Genomic DNA, 16,229 nt, shown 5'->3' on the forward strand with positions numbered 1-16,229 from the left:
GTTCAATAAAACCGCACTATAAAATGTCAATACCGGTCATGTCAACAACCAACTTTAAAACATTGTTTATTGGAATGCTATGTAATCCTTCGTCTTTTTAAAGCTGTAAGTATTTGATTGCATTCACTACAATTTTTTTCGCATCTTTGGTAATTTTTTTAGGCATTATTGTAATAAAACCGTTTATATTTGAATATATTCGTAGATATTTTCCGTTTGTTTACATCGGTGACATTCGATGACATCCAACGTTCGTTGTCAAAGAGTACTTGTTGCCAGTAAAAGAAATTAGTACCATTGAAAATCCGCAAAATGGCGAGGGTCAAATAAACTGTTGTCAGGCTTTATTTATAATTTTCTTTTCTCAGGTCTGGACTCGATGCCCGACTACCCCGCCTTCATAGACTTATCTCACATCGTGTGGCTCAACAACAGCATACCACCCCCGCTTCAACAAAAATGGCGTTTTCTGTTCTCTTCGCACATACACGGGGAGTCCTTCGCTACCATGGTCGGTACGTACATACATACATACATACATATAATCACGCCTATTTCCCGGAGGGGTAGGCAGAGACCATGGATTTCCACTTGCTACGATCCTGACATACCTCTTTCGCTTCCTTCACTTTCATAACATTCCTCATACACGCTCGCCGGTTTAGGGTGCTCTTGACCTGGCCTTTCTTCAGGATTTCCCCAATCTGATCAGAGAAAGTCCGCCGAGGTCTACCCCTTCCAACTCCCACTTCCACTTGTCCCTTATACACTCTCTTTGTTAGCCTTCTTTCACTCATTCTTTCCACGTGTCCAAACCAACTCAATATACCTTTCTCAATTTTTGTCACTACATCTACATTCAGTTCACACTTTTCCCTTATCACACTGTTCCTGATTCTATCTTGCAATCTCATACGACACACACTTCTCGGTCGGTACGCAGTGGCGTGCACTTCATAAAGGCAAAAAGGCACTGCCTACCCTACTATAATTCCGATGTCTATCCTCTTAAACTACTTAATTTAATTTATACTTGATCGTACTATCAGTAATCGATATAACTTAAAACATTCTAAAAATTAATAAGCGCTCCATCTACCGGTTAAGCTTTGTCATCACCACGCGGCACTAGCGCCGCTACGTGCCTTGCACGGCAAAGACAGAAAACATTTCCGTCTAAATCTTTCTATGTGTGCCTTCGTCGTTACGCGGTTACAGTGTAGTGGGCCTTCCTATAAGTACGAGCACACAATTATACAAGTAACGCACACATTTAGACGCAATAGGCAGTGTCTTTCGTACCAAACCTAAACGAATGAAGCCCGAAAGTTTCCGATTAGTTCCGATGTTTATGTGACTATTTTAAAAAGTAGCATTTGCTATGGTAATTTAGTGCAAATACGAGACTATTTTTTTATTCGTTTACAGTCTTCGAGCAACACGGAAGGGAGGCGGCATTCGCACTATTTCCCCTCTGCCGAGGTACAAGATTAGCGCGTCAATCTAATCTAGCGCGGGTAATAAAACTAGTTGCACTTGGATTTTTCACTAGACCGAGTCCAGACGCGCGCGTCAACACTGCTGCACAAAAATGCCTGTTTGCTTGGTTTTTTGTTATAAAAAAGAGGTCGGGGACATCAAATTTACAAAAAGAAAGTGTTACATTTCACATGTAATATTTTTTTTTTACATATTATACGTTTAATTACATTCAAACACAATTATTATATTTTAGTCTCATGTAATTGTTGGATTTATCGATTTTGCTCGCTCAGTACAAATTGCGGATCGGTCGAGCGACAAATCCGACTTCTCATCTCTCAGAATACAATAACATACTTCAACTAAAATGTGTTAGTGTGCGTGTTGTGACACTTGTCACTCGTCCGTACACAAAAAGAGATCGAGGTTTGCAAGATTTGTCTTTGACGTGTGTCATTTTCTATGTATTTGTGTCGTCATTACAGATTGGATTTTGTATGTAAGTGTGTGAGAAGTGCGACTGTGTGCACCTTTCCCCCCGCGAAAAATGGCAGAAAGATTTGTACGGTGAGATATCGCTTGGGCCCCTCCCTTCCGATGTGTCGGAAGCCGGTGTTGCTCGAAGTTTACAGTATTTGGTTAAGTTTATTTTCATTTTTTATTCGGTCGCCATTGTTTGTTTGTTTTGGTGAGTTTATGAGATAACAGTTAACAGTTGCCGGAAATTATAAAGTGCGATTAGTGAAAAAATGGATAATTTAACTGTGAAAGTTGTGGTGGGTGTGTGTGTGTGCAAACTATTAAAAATGATGCGTTTTCGAAGCTTTCGTTTAGCCAAAAAAAGAAGTAAGTAATTGAAAAGACTTGACAACAAAATGAAAACCATCACGCAATTTTTTTGGTGAGTTAGTAGCTCTCATTTTTTAAGGATCCGTATCCAAAGGGTAAAACGGGACTCTATTACTAAGACTCTGCTGTCCTTCCGTCCGTCCGTCTGTCATCAGGCTGTATCTCACGAACCGTGATAGACAGTTGAAATTTTCACAGATGTATTTCTGTTGCCGCTATAACAACAAACACTAAAAACAGAATAAAATAAAGATTTAAGTGGGGCTCCCATACAACAAACGTGATTTTTGACCGAAGTTAAGCAACGTAGGGCGGGGTCAGTACTTGGATGGGTGACCGTTTTTTTTTTTGCATTATGGTACGGAACCCTTCGTGCGCGAGTCCGACTCGCACTTGCCCGGTTTTCTGATATAATTTTGCCTACCCAGTCCCAAATCTCTGTGCACGCGACTGTCGGTACGTATACCAAATAAGTACAGAATAGCCACTTCACTCCGCCTCGAATGGTGTTACCTCACCCCGCGGCGTTAGACTGACTGAAAACTGACGGAATCCTAGCTCGATTGCCAACCCGATGACGGAAGTAAATGCCGATGTATTTTAAAAAGTTAATTTCATTGAATCAGTAGAATACCACCACCACTGCAACACAAAATACGCATACCTATGTCCTGTATACATCATATAATAAGGGTAAATCAACATTTTCTTGTCACTTGTCGCCATGATTACGGTCCCCTGGATCACTCTTAAAACCTGAGTTTATTTTTCCCTTAATGTTAATAGAACGAGGTCCAACATATCTTCTAACAAACTGTGCTACTAATGTCCCCTGGCCGACGGGACAGAGTAACAACATGAAGTAGTTTATCAACCCATATACCGTAAACCCGGGTTACTTTGACCCGATTGAGGGTAACTTTGACCCACACGAAAACCTTATTTGAAAGGGTCTAATAAAAAACGAGTCAAAGGTTAGCTAAAACCACCCTCCAGGGCTAAAGTAATCGGACTTTACGGTATAAGAAAAAAAATAACATTTTTTCGCAGGTCGCATCTGTGACCAAGGCGCCTCCATCATCATAATCGAAGACACCCACGGGCACATTTTCGGCGGCTTCGCGACGGACTCTTGGGAGATAGGCCCCAACTTCGTGGGCCGCGAGGACTCCTTCCTCTTCACTCTGGCCCCCAAGATGAGGATTTACGGGTCTTCGGGGTTCAACAACCATTACCAGTACCTTAATCAGCACACGAAAACCCTGCCGAATGGACTGGTCAGTTAAATTGAAAATATTTATATTGTGACAATTCCACACACTTACGGCGACGGTTCCACACTATGTCATTGCAAAAACTGCACAGGGTTATTGGTCTATTATTCAGGGAAAATAATCCAGAAAATTCTGTAAACATTAGAATTTTCTGTCAAAAAGAACTCATTCATGTAAATGACATTTTTTTGAGGATGGGTCCTATTCGATGTATAAGAATTGGAGATAGGCCCCAACTTCGTGGGCCGCGAGGACTCGTTCCTCTTCACCCTGGCGCCGAAGATGAGGATCTACGGGTGAAGACCCGTAGGGCCCGAAGGGGCTTCAACAACCATTACCAGTACCTTAACCAGCACACCAAAACCCTGCCAAATGGACTGGTCAGTTAAATTGAAAATATTTACTTTTTTTGTGACAATTCCACACACTTACGGCGACGGTTCCACACTATGTCATTGCTAAATATGCACAGAGTTATATTGGTCTATTATTGACGACCGGTCTGGCCTAGTGGGTAGTGACCCTGCCTGTGAAGCCGACGCTCCTGGGTTCGAATCCCGGTAAGGGCATTTATTTGTTTATTTGTGTGATGAACACAGATATTTGTTCCTGAGTCATGGGTGTATTTCTATGTATATTAGTATGCATTTATCTATATAAGTATGTATATCGTCGCTTAGCAGCCATAATACAAACTTTGCTTAGTTTGGGGCTAGGTTGTCTGTGTATGACCTCTGGCGAAAACCTTGCACAATTGTGCATACTTTTGTATGGACTGACGTTTATCTGACATGGCTATTTGTACCCCTTTTTTTTTTTTTTGTTGGGAGGAAAATCCGGACTTTCACCGACTAAAAACCTCCCAGTAGTCCTCCTCGGCGCATTTCGGACGGCTCTGGGATCTCCAATGAACGCGCCAGTGCCGTCCTAGCGTTATGCCCCTTTGTGGGTCCCCTCTTTTTTCAGTCGCAGTCCCTAGCTGCGACCGTCTCCGACCCCGAGAACCCCTTTTAGTCGCCTTTTACGACAGGCAGGGGATACCGTAGCCGTATTCTTACGCCCGGGCTACAGGCCGCGGCTGTTTGTACCCCTAACCCTATTACTAAGACTCCTCTCTGTCTGTCACCCGTCTGTATCTCATGTACCGTGATAGCTAAACAGTTGCAATTTTCACAGATGATGTATATCTGTTGCCGCTATAACAACAAATACTAAAAAGTACGGAACACTCGGTGGGCGAGTCCGACTCGCACTTGTCCGTTTTTAAAGTAAAGCCTTCTTGACGTGTAAATATTTGAATCACCTTAACACTTTCAGCGCCATCCCTAATTACTATCGGGTTCTTGGCACTGAAAGTGTTAATGATTGTTGGTAAAGAGAAATAAATATTTGATCACTTTATTGACCAAAAATTTTCCACAGTTAATGGGTGGCCAATTCCACTTCGGAGCCATCTGGATCCCCGCAGATCCATTCGGAGAGGGATCCTCGGCGGAATCCTGTACCACCTACCGCGGCTACAAGAGACTTAGTAAAGAGAAGGACTTCCGTATAAGGAGTATCGAAGTTTGGGCCGTTGGGGACAAGCCGGAAAGCGATAAGGAATTGGTGAGTCTCCTACAAACTTCTGATCCCCTGGTACTATGTTTAAGTTTTCGCAAGAGGCAACATTATAACAACCCTCTTGCGACACCCCTGGAGCGTCCATGGGATATACTAGCCACTTACCGGGCTGTATGCTTGTTTGCCACGGACATGGTATAAAAAGGTAAGATTTCATGCAAAAAAGAAGCCAATTTCAGCGTCAATTGGAGAGGAATCTTCAGCAGAGTTCTGCACCACGTACCGCGGCTACAAGCGACTCAGCAAAGAAAAGGACTTCCATATAAGGAGCATCGAGGCTTGGGCTGTTAGGGACAAGCCTGGAAGCGACAAGGCATCAGTGAGTCTCCTACAAACTTCTGATCCCCTGGTACTATGTTTAAGTATAAAGACCTTGTGACACCCCTGGAGCGTCCATGGGCTTAGCCAATTACCGGGCTGTATGCTTGTTTGCCACCGACATGGTTTAAAAAGGTAAGATTTCATGCAAAAAAGAAGCCAATTTCAGCGTCAATTGGAGAGGAATCATCAGCAGAGTTCTGCACCACGTACCGCGGCTACAAGCGACTCAGCAAAGAAAAGGACTTCCATATAAGGAGCATCGAGGCTTGGGCTGTTGGGGACAAGCCTGGAAGCGACAAGGCATCAGTGAGTCTCCTACAAACTTCTGATCCCCTGGTACTATGTTTAAGTTTTCGCAAGAGGCAACATTATAAAGACCTTGTGACACCCCTGGAGCGTCCATGGGCTTAGCCAATTACCGGGCTGTATGCTTGTTTGCCACCGACATGGTTTAAAAAGGTAAGATTTCATGCAAAAAAGAAGCCAATTTCAGCGTCAATTGGAGAGGAATCTTCAGCAGAGTTCTGCACCACGTGCCGCGGTTACAAGCGACTCAACAAAGAAAAGGACTTCCATATAAGGAGCATCGAGGCTTGGGCTGTTGGGGACAAGCCTGGAAGCGACAAGGCATCAGTGAGTCTCCTACAAACTTCTGATCCCCTGGTACTATGTTTAAGTTTTCGCAAGAGGCAACATTATAAAGACCCTCTTGTGACACCCCTGGAGCGTCCATGGGCTATACTAGCCACTTACCGGGCTGTATGCTTGTTTGCCACCGATATGGTATAAAAAGGTAAGATTTCACGCAAAAAAGAAGGCAATTTCAATATCATCTGTGAGAGGAATCCTCAGCGTATTCATTGAGTCTTAAGTCTCCTACAAACTTCTGATCCCCTGGTACTATGTTTAAGTTTTCGTAAGAGGCAACATTATACCGACCCTCTTGTGACACCCCTGAAGCTGCAAGCGTACATAGGCTATGCTAACTGCTTACTTACTATTCAGATAAAAAATCCAGCAACCTCCTAAAAGTTTCGATACCATATAGTGATGTGCCGTGGGAATTTCCCGGGAACAAGGAATATTCCCTTATGGGAAATTCCTGGAAAATTTCCCGGTGTTCCCGGGAAAATTCCCCAAACAGGGGAATTGTGAAACAGATTAAGTGTATTACAATTTGAATTAAAGCTAGCTATAACGACAAGTAACTGCGTTTAGTAAAATAAAGTAGCCAAAAACCGTAAAATGCAAAGTGGCTTCCCAAAAAAAAAACTTGGAAAGTGGGTTTCCTTACAACATTCGACACTTTGGATGTTTCAAAAAAATATATGGCATCACTTTAAGCCCCCGATGTACCTGAATGCGAAGTCAGATCATTTCGAAATTTTCTCCATACAAATAGATACTTATAATTTTTTTTTTATCTCCAAAAAAATATGGCTCAGAGATTTTTTTTTAGATATTTTGATAATGTAATGCAAAAACATTCACAAGAACCCGTCCTTAACACTCGTATGTAGAAGAATTTCTTGGTAAAAAGCTTACGGAACTCCACTATTCTTATTAGTACCTAACTTATTTTGACCCTGATTAAACTGTGATAATTTGTATTAATTTTGTTGAATAATGGCGTATTATTGTAAAAAAAACATATTTTGGCCAAGAAATCATTCCCAGCAACTATGGTAAATTTCCCAGGAAGAATGGGAAATTTCCCGGGAAGAATGGGAAATTTCCCGGGAGTGTAGGCAATTTTCGTAGGCGGATGAGATACAGTTTATAATGTTTTTAAAAAAAATTTAAGATGCTAAGTGTTGACTGAATTTCTCTGAATTTCTGATAATAAAATAGTATATCTATGCGCCATTTCAAAATTCCCCTACTTTCCCTTCATATGAGAAATTTCCCGGGAACGTTTCCGGGAAATTTCCCACCAAGGGAATTTTCCCGGGAACGGCACATCACTAATCCCATACCATCCGTATCCACTATCCCTTTCCTTTCCTTCTAGGACACCGAAATGGCCTCCAACCCGTCTCACCACAGCGTCCTCGAGTCCCACAAGACGGACCAAATCTTCCTTGAACTAATAAGAAAACCTTCAGTGGTTTAACCTTTGAACGCCATACGAACATTTCACTCACACGCCAACATTACGGGCGTATATAAACTTTATTTCAAATACAGGGGGCCGATTTTTGAGGCCGATTTCGACCGCTCGATTTCGTGTATTTCTTTCAATAATATCTCCACTACTAGGCATTTAAATTCTACTAATAGAATTGAAAACGAGTGGTCAATACCATTAGATTCCCAATTTCTATCGCTCGTGTTTCAAAAATTAGCATTTTGCCGTTTCCCACCGATTTTTGAGTGACGAAATCGAGCGATCGAAAGTCAAAAATCGCCACCCTGGACTATTTCTAATGAGTATGTATTTAGACCAAATATATGGACCTATTTTTATTTTGTTGTCGAATTTTTTTTCATCAGTTTTCGATAAAATTTGTTGGTTATATAGAGTTCTCTATTCTGTAGGTACATAATAAATATTAATAATAAGCACGGTTTCACCGTATATCCTAAAAAATGCACATTGGCACATGAAAGCATGAAGGGGCATTCCATAAACTCCTGAGGCTAACTGTACATTACAATATTTACAGTGTACATATTCGTGCAATCTAATTTAAGCCTTTCATGAACCAAAACAAAACTTTTTGTTTCATTGCTTTTTAAAACAAACGAAACTCGTTCTAATTTATTTAGAGAATAAGGTTCAAATTAAAATTTTGAAAACTTTATATGGTGGGTCTTACGAGGACAAAGTGTTGGGTACGTGACGCTATTTTTAGGGTTCCGTACCCAAAGGGTAAAACGGGACCCTATTACTAAGACTTCGCTGTCCGTCCGTCCGTCCGTCCGTCCGTCCGTCCGTCTGTCACCAGGCTGTATCTCACGAACCGTGATAGCTAGACAGTTGAAATTTTCACAGATGATGTATTTCTGTTGCCGCTATAACAACAAATACTAAAAACAGAATAAAATAAAGATTTAAATGGGGCTCCCATACAACAAACGTGATTTTTGACCAAAGTTAAGCAACGTCGGGAGTGGTCAGTACTTGGATGGGTGACCGTTTTTTTTTGTTTTTTTTTTTATATGGTACGGAACCCTTCGTGCGCGAGTCCGACTCGCACTTGCCCGATTTTTTAACACTTGATAAAGCTAAGAAGCCAATATGTGGCATGAATGGCGTGATAACGTTTGATAACTTAGTTTTACATTCAACAGTATATAAACAGATTTCTGTAGCATACTAACACGTTGGCTGCCCACCATATACTACCCCAGTATTGCTCCCACACCCAATAAAAAAAAAAATGAGCTTTTGATACCACTGGCGATGCTCATGGCAGTCAACGTGTTAAAGAGTAGTAGCCATAGTTACGCGTCAGGTCCGCATAGAGTAGACTTTTTTGTGGTCAGTATGTCAGCGTACGGTCAGCGGCAGAAGTTGCTAGGCGGGTGAGGTGTTCAATAGTGCATTATTGTCGAGGCTCGGAAGTAGCTACTTGCAGGCTGAGGATTCGTATTAAACGGACGACCTTGGGAGTCCGTTTAATTGAATCCGAAGCACAGAATAATTAATAGTACTACCGTACAGAAAGGAAACTTCCTACAAAAACGAAGTTTGACAGCGGTTCAGGGTCGAATCATGCTGTCCCTTTCTAATATATGGCACTATCCCTTTCGGCTATTTAGGGTTGTCAAAAATCAAGTGATTATCTTATCTGTGGTCGTGCACGCAAAAGGAAGTCAAGTGGTGCCAACCCTAATAATTGCTCGGAGCAATGCTGAGCCGAGCGGAGCCGAGTTTGACCGAAGTCAGGAGTTTCGCACCCCTGTCCGAAGCCAGCAAATAGCCTTCCAGCCGAGTCATATATAGTGCTTTTCTCAAAAATGTTGCAAGAAATATAAATATATAGTTGGTCAAGCAGATCTTCTCAGTAGAAAAAGGCGGCAAATTTGAAAAATGTAGGCGCGAAGGGATATCGTCTCATAGAAAATTTGAATTTCGCGCCTTTTTCTACTGACAAGATTTGCTTGACCATCTATAATAGAAATATTTTACAAAAGCAACGTTTTTACGTACATATTTTCACAGAAAAAAGTAGAAACAATTAGCTTTGCCGCCTTTCTATTTTTTTATTAAAAAATAGAAGTGTATTTTTCTGCCGAAAATACGCCAACCTATTTGAGTCAGCTAAATAGTCGCGTAGACGGTCAAGCAAATCTTGTCAGTAAAAAAAGGCGCGAAATTCAAATTTTCTATGGGACGATATCCCTTCGCGCCTACATTTTTCAAATTTGCCGCCTTTTTCTACTGACAAGATCTGCTTGACCAAGTATAACATTATAATTATAAGTACTAATCATCTGTTTGGCTGTTTAATGGGCCTGTGCCTTCATTTGATATGGCCATTTCAACTTTTAAAAAGTTTGGAACACGACAAATAATGGAATTTGTATGCAACATTGCAGTCCCAAAATCGGGACTGCAATGTTTTTAACTTTTTAATTTTTGACTGACCATAAACTACGTGCTTCGCGACCAATTTTTTAAACGGCAAAGTCGACATTGCCGTCCATTTTTGAGAAAAATTGCATTGACGCGCTCTTATTCTCTTAACAATACAGTCGCGTCAAGATCATTTTGAAAACCTGGCCCGCTTAGCAACTATTGCTGCTGACTGTGGGCTGATAGCGGGTGGGTGTCAAAGTTGTGTCCCGGCACAGAATAAATAATACAGTGAAACCTGGATAAGTGAGACTTCAAGGGACGAGCAGATTTGTCTCACTTAAAGAGGTATTCCACTTACCCAGGCTCTCAGTTAGCCAGGTACAAATAAATTTCTGTCTCATTTACAGAGGGTCCCATTAATAGAGGTGAGAATGGAGGATATATCTCAGTTATAGAGGTGGTTAATAAGGTCTTTAAATGTTTAGGTAAAATAATCCTTGTCCCTAAATATGTTTTAAGTCTGTTTAAATATTTCTTTGAATTTATTTTGAATGATTTTCCAAAGGATAGGATTTTTTCAATCAACACGGACTTTATTGCGCCTTAGAAATTTATTAAATGAAAATTTGATTATTCTTGTTACTTATCAAGATTTCAGCTTTCGTTTCAATAGTTTTAACTACATAAAGTAACTAAATGAAACTTGAAGTCGTTTAGAGACAATTAAGCAAATGCGGAATTTGTGGATAGACTAAGAGTTAGTAAGAATACGGAAATAGATCAATAAAGTCCAAGTTAGAGAGGTCATAGATTGACGTTATCTCAGATACAGAGGTAATTCGTATAAAATTCTAAAAAAACATTTAGGAAAATGTAATCTTATAAATATAGTCTCAGTAAAAGAGGTAAAATACACTCTCTGTCTCAATTACAGAGGTAAATGTGACTATAAAATTAGAACAACTAATCCCAGTTATAGAGGTTCGTTTTATCTCACTAACAGAGGTAATTCAGTGCTAAAGTGTCGGGACCGCACCATGAGTCCCAGCTATAGAGGTTTCTCACTTATCCAGGTCCCACTTAACCAGGTTTCACTGTATTACTAGGTACAGAAGACTCACTCTCTAACAAAACGCGTCTGTTACGATCAGCACAGATATGGCCGCTAGGTGGCGACAGCGCCACGCGCGGCTTATCCACGACGACGATTAGACGATTTCCATGCGGTTATGCGAAAGAGAATCGTCTCGATGATGGGTCGGCTTAGGAGCAGTACCAACAGCATTCTGGATGTCATTGCAGAAAGGCCTGAGAATCCTATACTGGCGCATTGGATTCGCCAAGTTATAGGCTTTCTTAAATTTAGAAAATAGATTAGGTTATAGTTATTAGGTCATATACTAGGTGTAAAAATTAACATTAGTTCCTAAGTTTTTATTTTATTTTATTTTATTTGAAAAATGTTTACATGACCTTACAGACAGATCCAATGCGCCATGAAACTTAACATTAACATATACCAAAGGTACATATAACAATCAGGTACAAACAAACAATTACAAATAACACAATCACAAATCACTAGGTCCTTATCACATCCACAATTACACCTTAACGGATGTAGGCCTCGCATCCATCACCTCACAGAATCTCATGCATTCATTTCTCACAGACACCCAACGCCACGCAAACAGGTCGCACTCGGGTACTGATGCCAAGAGTGCATTCAACTGTGTGAGGGCACGGAGCAGCGGAGAGTTCAGTCGTGACACGGTGCGTCCCGCTGGCAAAGCCAACAGATCGCGTCGCCGCGGTCTGAGGGCTATCCTGGGGATGTCTGGCACATGTAGTCGCACAAGTCGACTCACCAATTCTGGACAGTCCGAATCACCGCGCAGGGTCCGACACGACAAGTTATACTAACAAATATGGATGCAAATCTGAAATAAATATTTTCAATTCAATTCAATTCAATTATGGCTTTCCCCAAAATTGGTGTGGAACGGATGTACTTTTAGCTACATGTAGCAAAGCGACAAAATCGCGGAGTGAGCCACGCCTGGTCCCGGTCGATATAAGTCTAGTGAAACTAACCGTGAATCATTCAAAACTGTTATAATTTACTTGGACATTCCGCCTCTATAATTTCAAATTCTCTTTGATATCTGAGCGTTTTCCAAAAAATGTACATTTCATTAATGTCTTCAAAATATTGACTTCTTGGGCTCATTTTACTCAAAATCATTTGTACATTCACGCCTCATACATGAAAAAATATGTCACAAAATTTGACGATGTTTGACCCCCCCCCCCTATAATCATCCAAAAATCATGCTTCAAAAGCCCCCATTTCCTCCTACTTCATGCTACCGTCATCCGATGTCCAGACCCCCCCCCCCCCCTGAAATGACGTAATTTATGAATAGCCCCTTTGTGACCTTGGTATTTTATAAATTTAATATTTTTTTCTCAAACATGCAATGAAATATTGATGTTATGTCCCTTATAATAGGCTGCGAAGTATGACGTGTCAGGTGCGGCTAGGACAAAAGGTCGTTAATGGAATTTCATACACATCTTGCAGGCCTAGGCCGGCAAAGTCCTCTTTTATAATTTTCATTTCACAGATATTTGTGACACAGCATCGTGGCATTCATCCATTAAAAAAAACTAGAGGCAGTATTTGCTTTATGGTTCGTAATTACACTCTGCCACTACGCCTATAAAAAAAAAAAAAAAAAACAATGTTTGCTATAATTTGCAGTTTTATTTGTATAAAATCAACATGAACTTAATAAATAATACATTCTATAATTATAAATTTAACTACACAAATAAAAACATTTAAAATATTTCATCTAAACGTTAGCGGTAAAAAGGTCTACTCAAACACGCGTAGTTATATTTTTTAAATTGTTATGGAGGTAAAGTTGAAAAATATTCATTCTGTTTTATTGGATTTATGGTGCGTTGTTAATTTTTTGACTTTAATATGAGTTCCAATGAAATAATGAAATTAATATTAATTATAATCGTAGGCGTTGGAATTGGCAGCGTACGCAGAATTGATTTTAATAACTTGCTGCCTCTGCCGCCAAGTCAAAGACGAAGTATGTATATGGTTGCTTATGGCAATTTTATTATTTGAGAAACTAAGAAAAATGGCTTACAGTTTATTAGAAACAGTTTTGTGGCAACCCCTTTCGTCCCGGCCTCTGTAGTAATGTACTAATAATTCATTGGATTTTTAATTTAGACTATTAGCAAATCAACATTGTAAAATGATTGCAAATTCTTCTAGTAACACAAAGAGATAACAAATATACTCTGTTAAGCCATTTCCGACAGTAGAACAGAGCGGCAAATTCAAAAAAAGTAGGTGTAAAGGGTTATATCGATTTATCGTCCCATTGAAAATTTGAATTTCGCGCCCGTTTCTACTGACAAACTTGATTGACCGGCTATAGTACAATACGAGTATGTACAGGTGGCACGAATGGAATGAAGGAAACTTTCATTGTATGAGCAGGCGTGGCTCACTCTGCGATTTCGTCGTTTTGCAACAGTTAGCTCCACATCCGTTCCACACCAATTTTGGTGGCTAGCCAAAAGCCGCGCGTGGAGCTGTCGCCACCTAGCGGCCATATCTGTCCTGATCGTAATAGACGCGTTTTGTTAGAGAGTGAGTCTTCTGTACCTAGTACTATTATTTATTCTGTGGTATGAGTGACACCTGTATCGGTATACATACAGTCAACGCCACCATTTTATTGGTTAACGTGATACACACATAGATATTTCCATTCACTCATTCATTCCATTCGTGCCAGCTCTTGTGAATCGACCTTGTATCAATGTGTAGTTTGGCCCAGGGGCCCTTTTCTCAAAAGCTTGTAACTTGTAATACAAGCAGTCCCTTTCAACAAAAGCTGTCAAAAGTGACAGTTATAAGCTTTTGAGAGCCCCAGGACTGTCTAATTTCAAACATAGATAGAGAGAATCATACTGTCTTTGTCTTACGCTAGTACTAGCACCCAAAAGGGATGAGTATAGTTTCTTTGTTGTTACTGATTGACAAGTTGTGTTTGCCAGACTATATATTGTATGTAGTCGCAGTTTTGATAGCTCACTTAGATGAGATTTGATTAAAACACTTAGATTTGTACAAAGTTCATATTCGTATGAGACATAATTTTCTTTATATATTTTTTCAGGGCGAACGTGACGTCAGCATCCTAGACACAAACCCAGAAGCGAAGGCGATCCTCGAGATGGCTGGCAAGACTCGACACAGCGACGGCGTACGCGAGCCACCGCCTTTATAATAAACCTTATCGGTTAGGTAATAAGGTACATTTCCGTTCGGAAACTAACTCTGGATATATCAAGAAAGCGATTGCATACGCGAGTCTGTTTTACAATGCACCTTATCGGTTAGGTAATAAGGTATCTTTCCGTTTGATAATGAAGCAGTGGATGCTATTAATGAGTATTCAGTAAAATGAACGACGTTTAACGTAATGAACCTTATTGGCTAGTTGTTAAGGTTCATTTCCTTTAAATTATTACAGTGAAACCTGGTTAAGTGGGACCTGGATAAGTGAGAAACCTCTATAGCTGGGACTCATGGTGCGGTCCCGACACTTTAGCACTGATTACCTCTTTTAGTGATCTAAATGAACCTCTTAACTGGGATTAGTTGTTGTGATTTTATAGTCACATTTACCTCTATAATTGAGACAGAGAGTGTATTTTACCTCTTTTACTGAGACTTTATTTATAAGATTACATTTTACTAATTGTTTTTTTGAATTTTATAGGAATTGACCTCTGTATCTGAGATAACGTCAATCTATGACCTCTCTAACTTGGGCTTTATTGATCAATTTCCGTATTCTTACTTACTCTTATTCTATCCACAAATTCCGCATTTGCTTAATTGTGTCTAAACGACTTCAAGTTTGATTTAGTTACTTCATGCAGTTAAATAAAACTATCGAAACGAAAGGTGAAAGCTTGATAAGTAACACAAATAAACAAATTTTCATTTAATAAATTTCTAAGACGCAATGAAGTCCGTCATCAATTTAATTTTATTTTAAAATATCTATCCTTTGGAGAATCATTCAAAATAAACTCAACGAAATATTTAACCAGACTTAAAAAATATTTAGGGACAAGGATTATTTTGCCTTATTTATTTTTAAAGATAATTACAAAATACCTTATTAACCACCTCTATATCTGAAATATACTCTATTCTCACCTCTATTAATGGAACCCTCTGTAAATGAGACAAAAATTTATTTGCACCTGGCTAACTGAGAGCCTGGGTAAGTGGAATATCTCTTTAGGGGTCATCCATTAATTACATCACACGTTTAGGGGGGGGGGGAGGGGGTCAAGAAAATGTGACATGTTGTGACAAGGGGGAGAGGGGAGTCACAAACTTTGTGACGTCACTTTAACTTCATCAGTAACCAAAATTTTATTTTAATCATTTTAATTACTGTACAGTTCAAAAACAAGTTTTTGGAACGATAATCGTTTTTATTAGTTTATTTTTTTTTCATAATCAGTTTTGGGTTATAAATTTACTAATATGTTGACAAAAAAATAATAATACTTAATTCGATTTGCCGATTTCGTTGAAAAAATGTGACGTCACACTAGGGGGGGAGGGGTTTGCCAAATGTGACCAAGTGTGACAAGGAGGGGGGGAGGGGTCAAAAAACCTTGAAATTCGTGTGACGTAATTAATGGATGACCCCTTAAGGCCCACTTGCACCATTCCACTAACCCGGGGTTAACCGGTTAAACCTGAAGTTACCATGGTTACCAGTACAATTTGACACTGAGTTAACAGTTTATATCAATCAACCTATTGAAGAACCAACCTATTGAAGAACTACAGACCCATCACGCTTCTGAGCCATGTCTATAAGCTGTTTTCAAGGGTCATCACGAACCGTCTCGAACACAGACTTGATGACTTCCAGCCTCCCGAACAAGCCGGTTTCCGAAAAGGCTATAGTACCATAGACCACATCCATACGCTGCGGCAAGTTATACAGAAGATCGAAGAGTATAACTTGCCATTATGCTTAGCGTTTGTGGACTATGAGAAAGCCTTCGATTCGGTGGAAACATGGGCG

The 16,229-nt window shown here is 40.0% G+C and overlaps 1 protein-coding gene across 3 annotated transcripts in view; it reads left to right on the forward strand.

Annotated features, from left to right (window-relative positions):
- LOC134800733 (MTOR-associated protein MEAK7) overlaps positions 1-15,315 on the forward strand; it is a 52,476-nt gene extending 37,161 nt beyond the window's left edge. The window contains exons 7-10 of one of the 3 annotated variants that reach the window (XM_063773260.1): positions 369-515; positions 3,382-3,608; positions 5,028-5,213; positions 14,289-15,315. In XM_063773260.1, the coding sequence (XP_063629330.1) occupies positions 369-515; positions 3,382-3,608; positions 5,028-5,213; positions 14,289-14,399 (671 nt within the window). In that variant the 3' untranslated portion in view covers positions 14,400-15,315. The remainder of the gene's footprint in view (positions 1-368; positions 516-3,381; positions 3,609-5,027; positions 5,214-14,288) is intronic. The other 2 variants (XM_063773259.1, XM_063773261.1) reach the window with 2 other exon arrangements.
- The last annotated feature ends 914 nt before the right edge of the window (positions 15,316-16,229 follow it).

The sequence above is a fragment of the Cydia splendana genome, chromosome 20 (assembly GCF_910591565.1).
Source record: "Cydia splendana chromosome 20, ilCydSple1.2, whole genome shotgun sequence".
In the NCBI taxonomy this organism is placed as follows: domain Eukaryota; kingdom Metazoa; phylum Arthropoda; class Insecta; order Lepidoptera; family Tortricidae; genus Cydia; species Cydia splendana.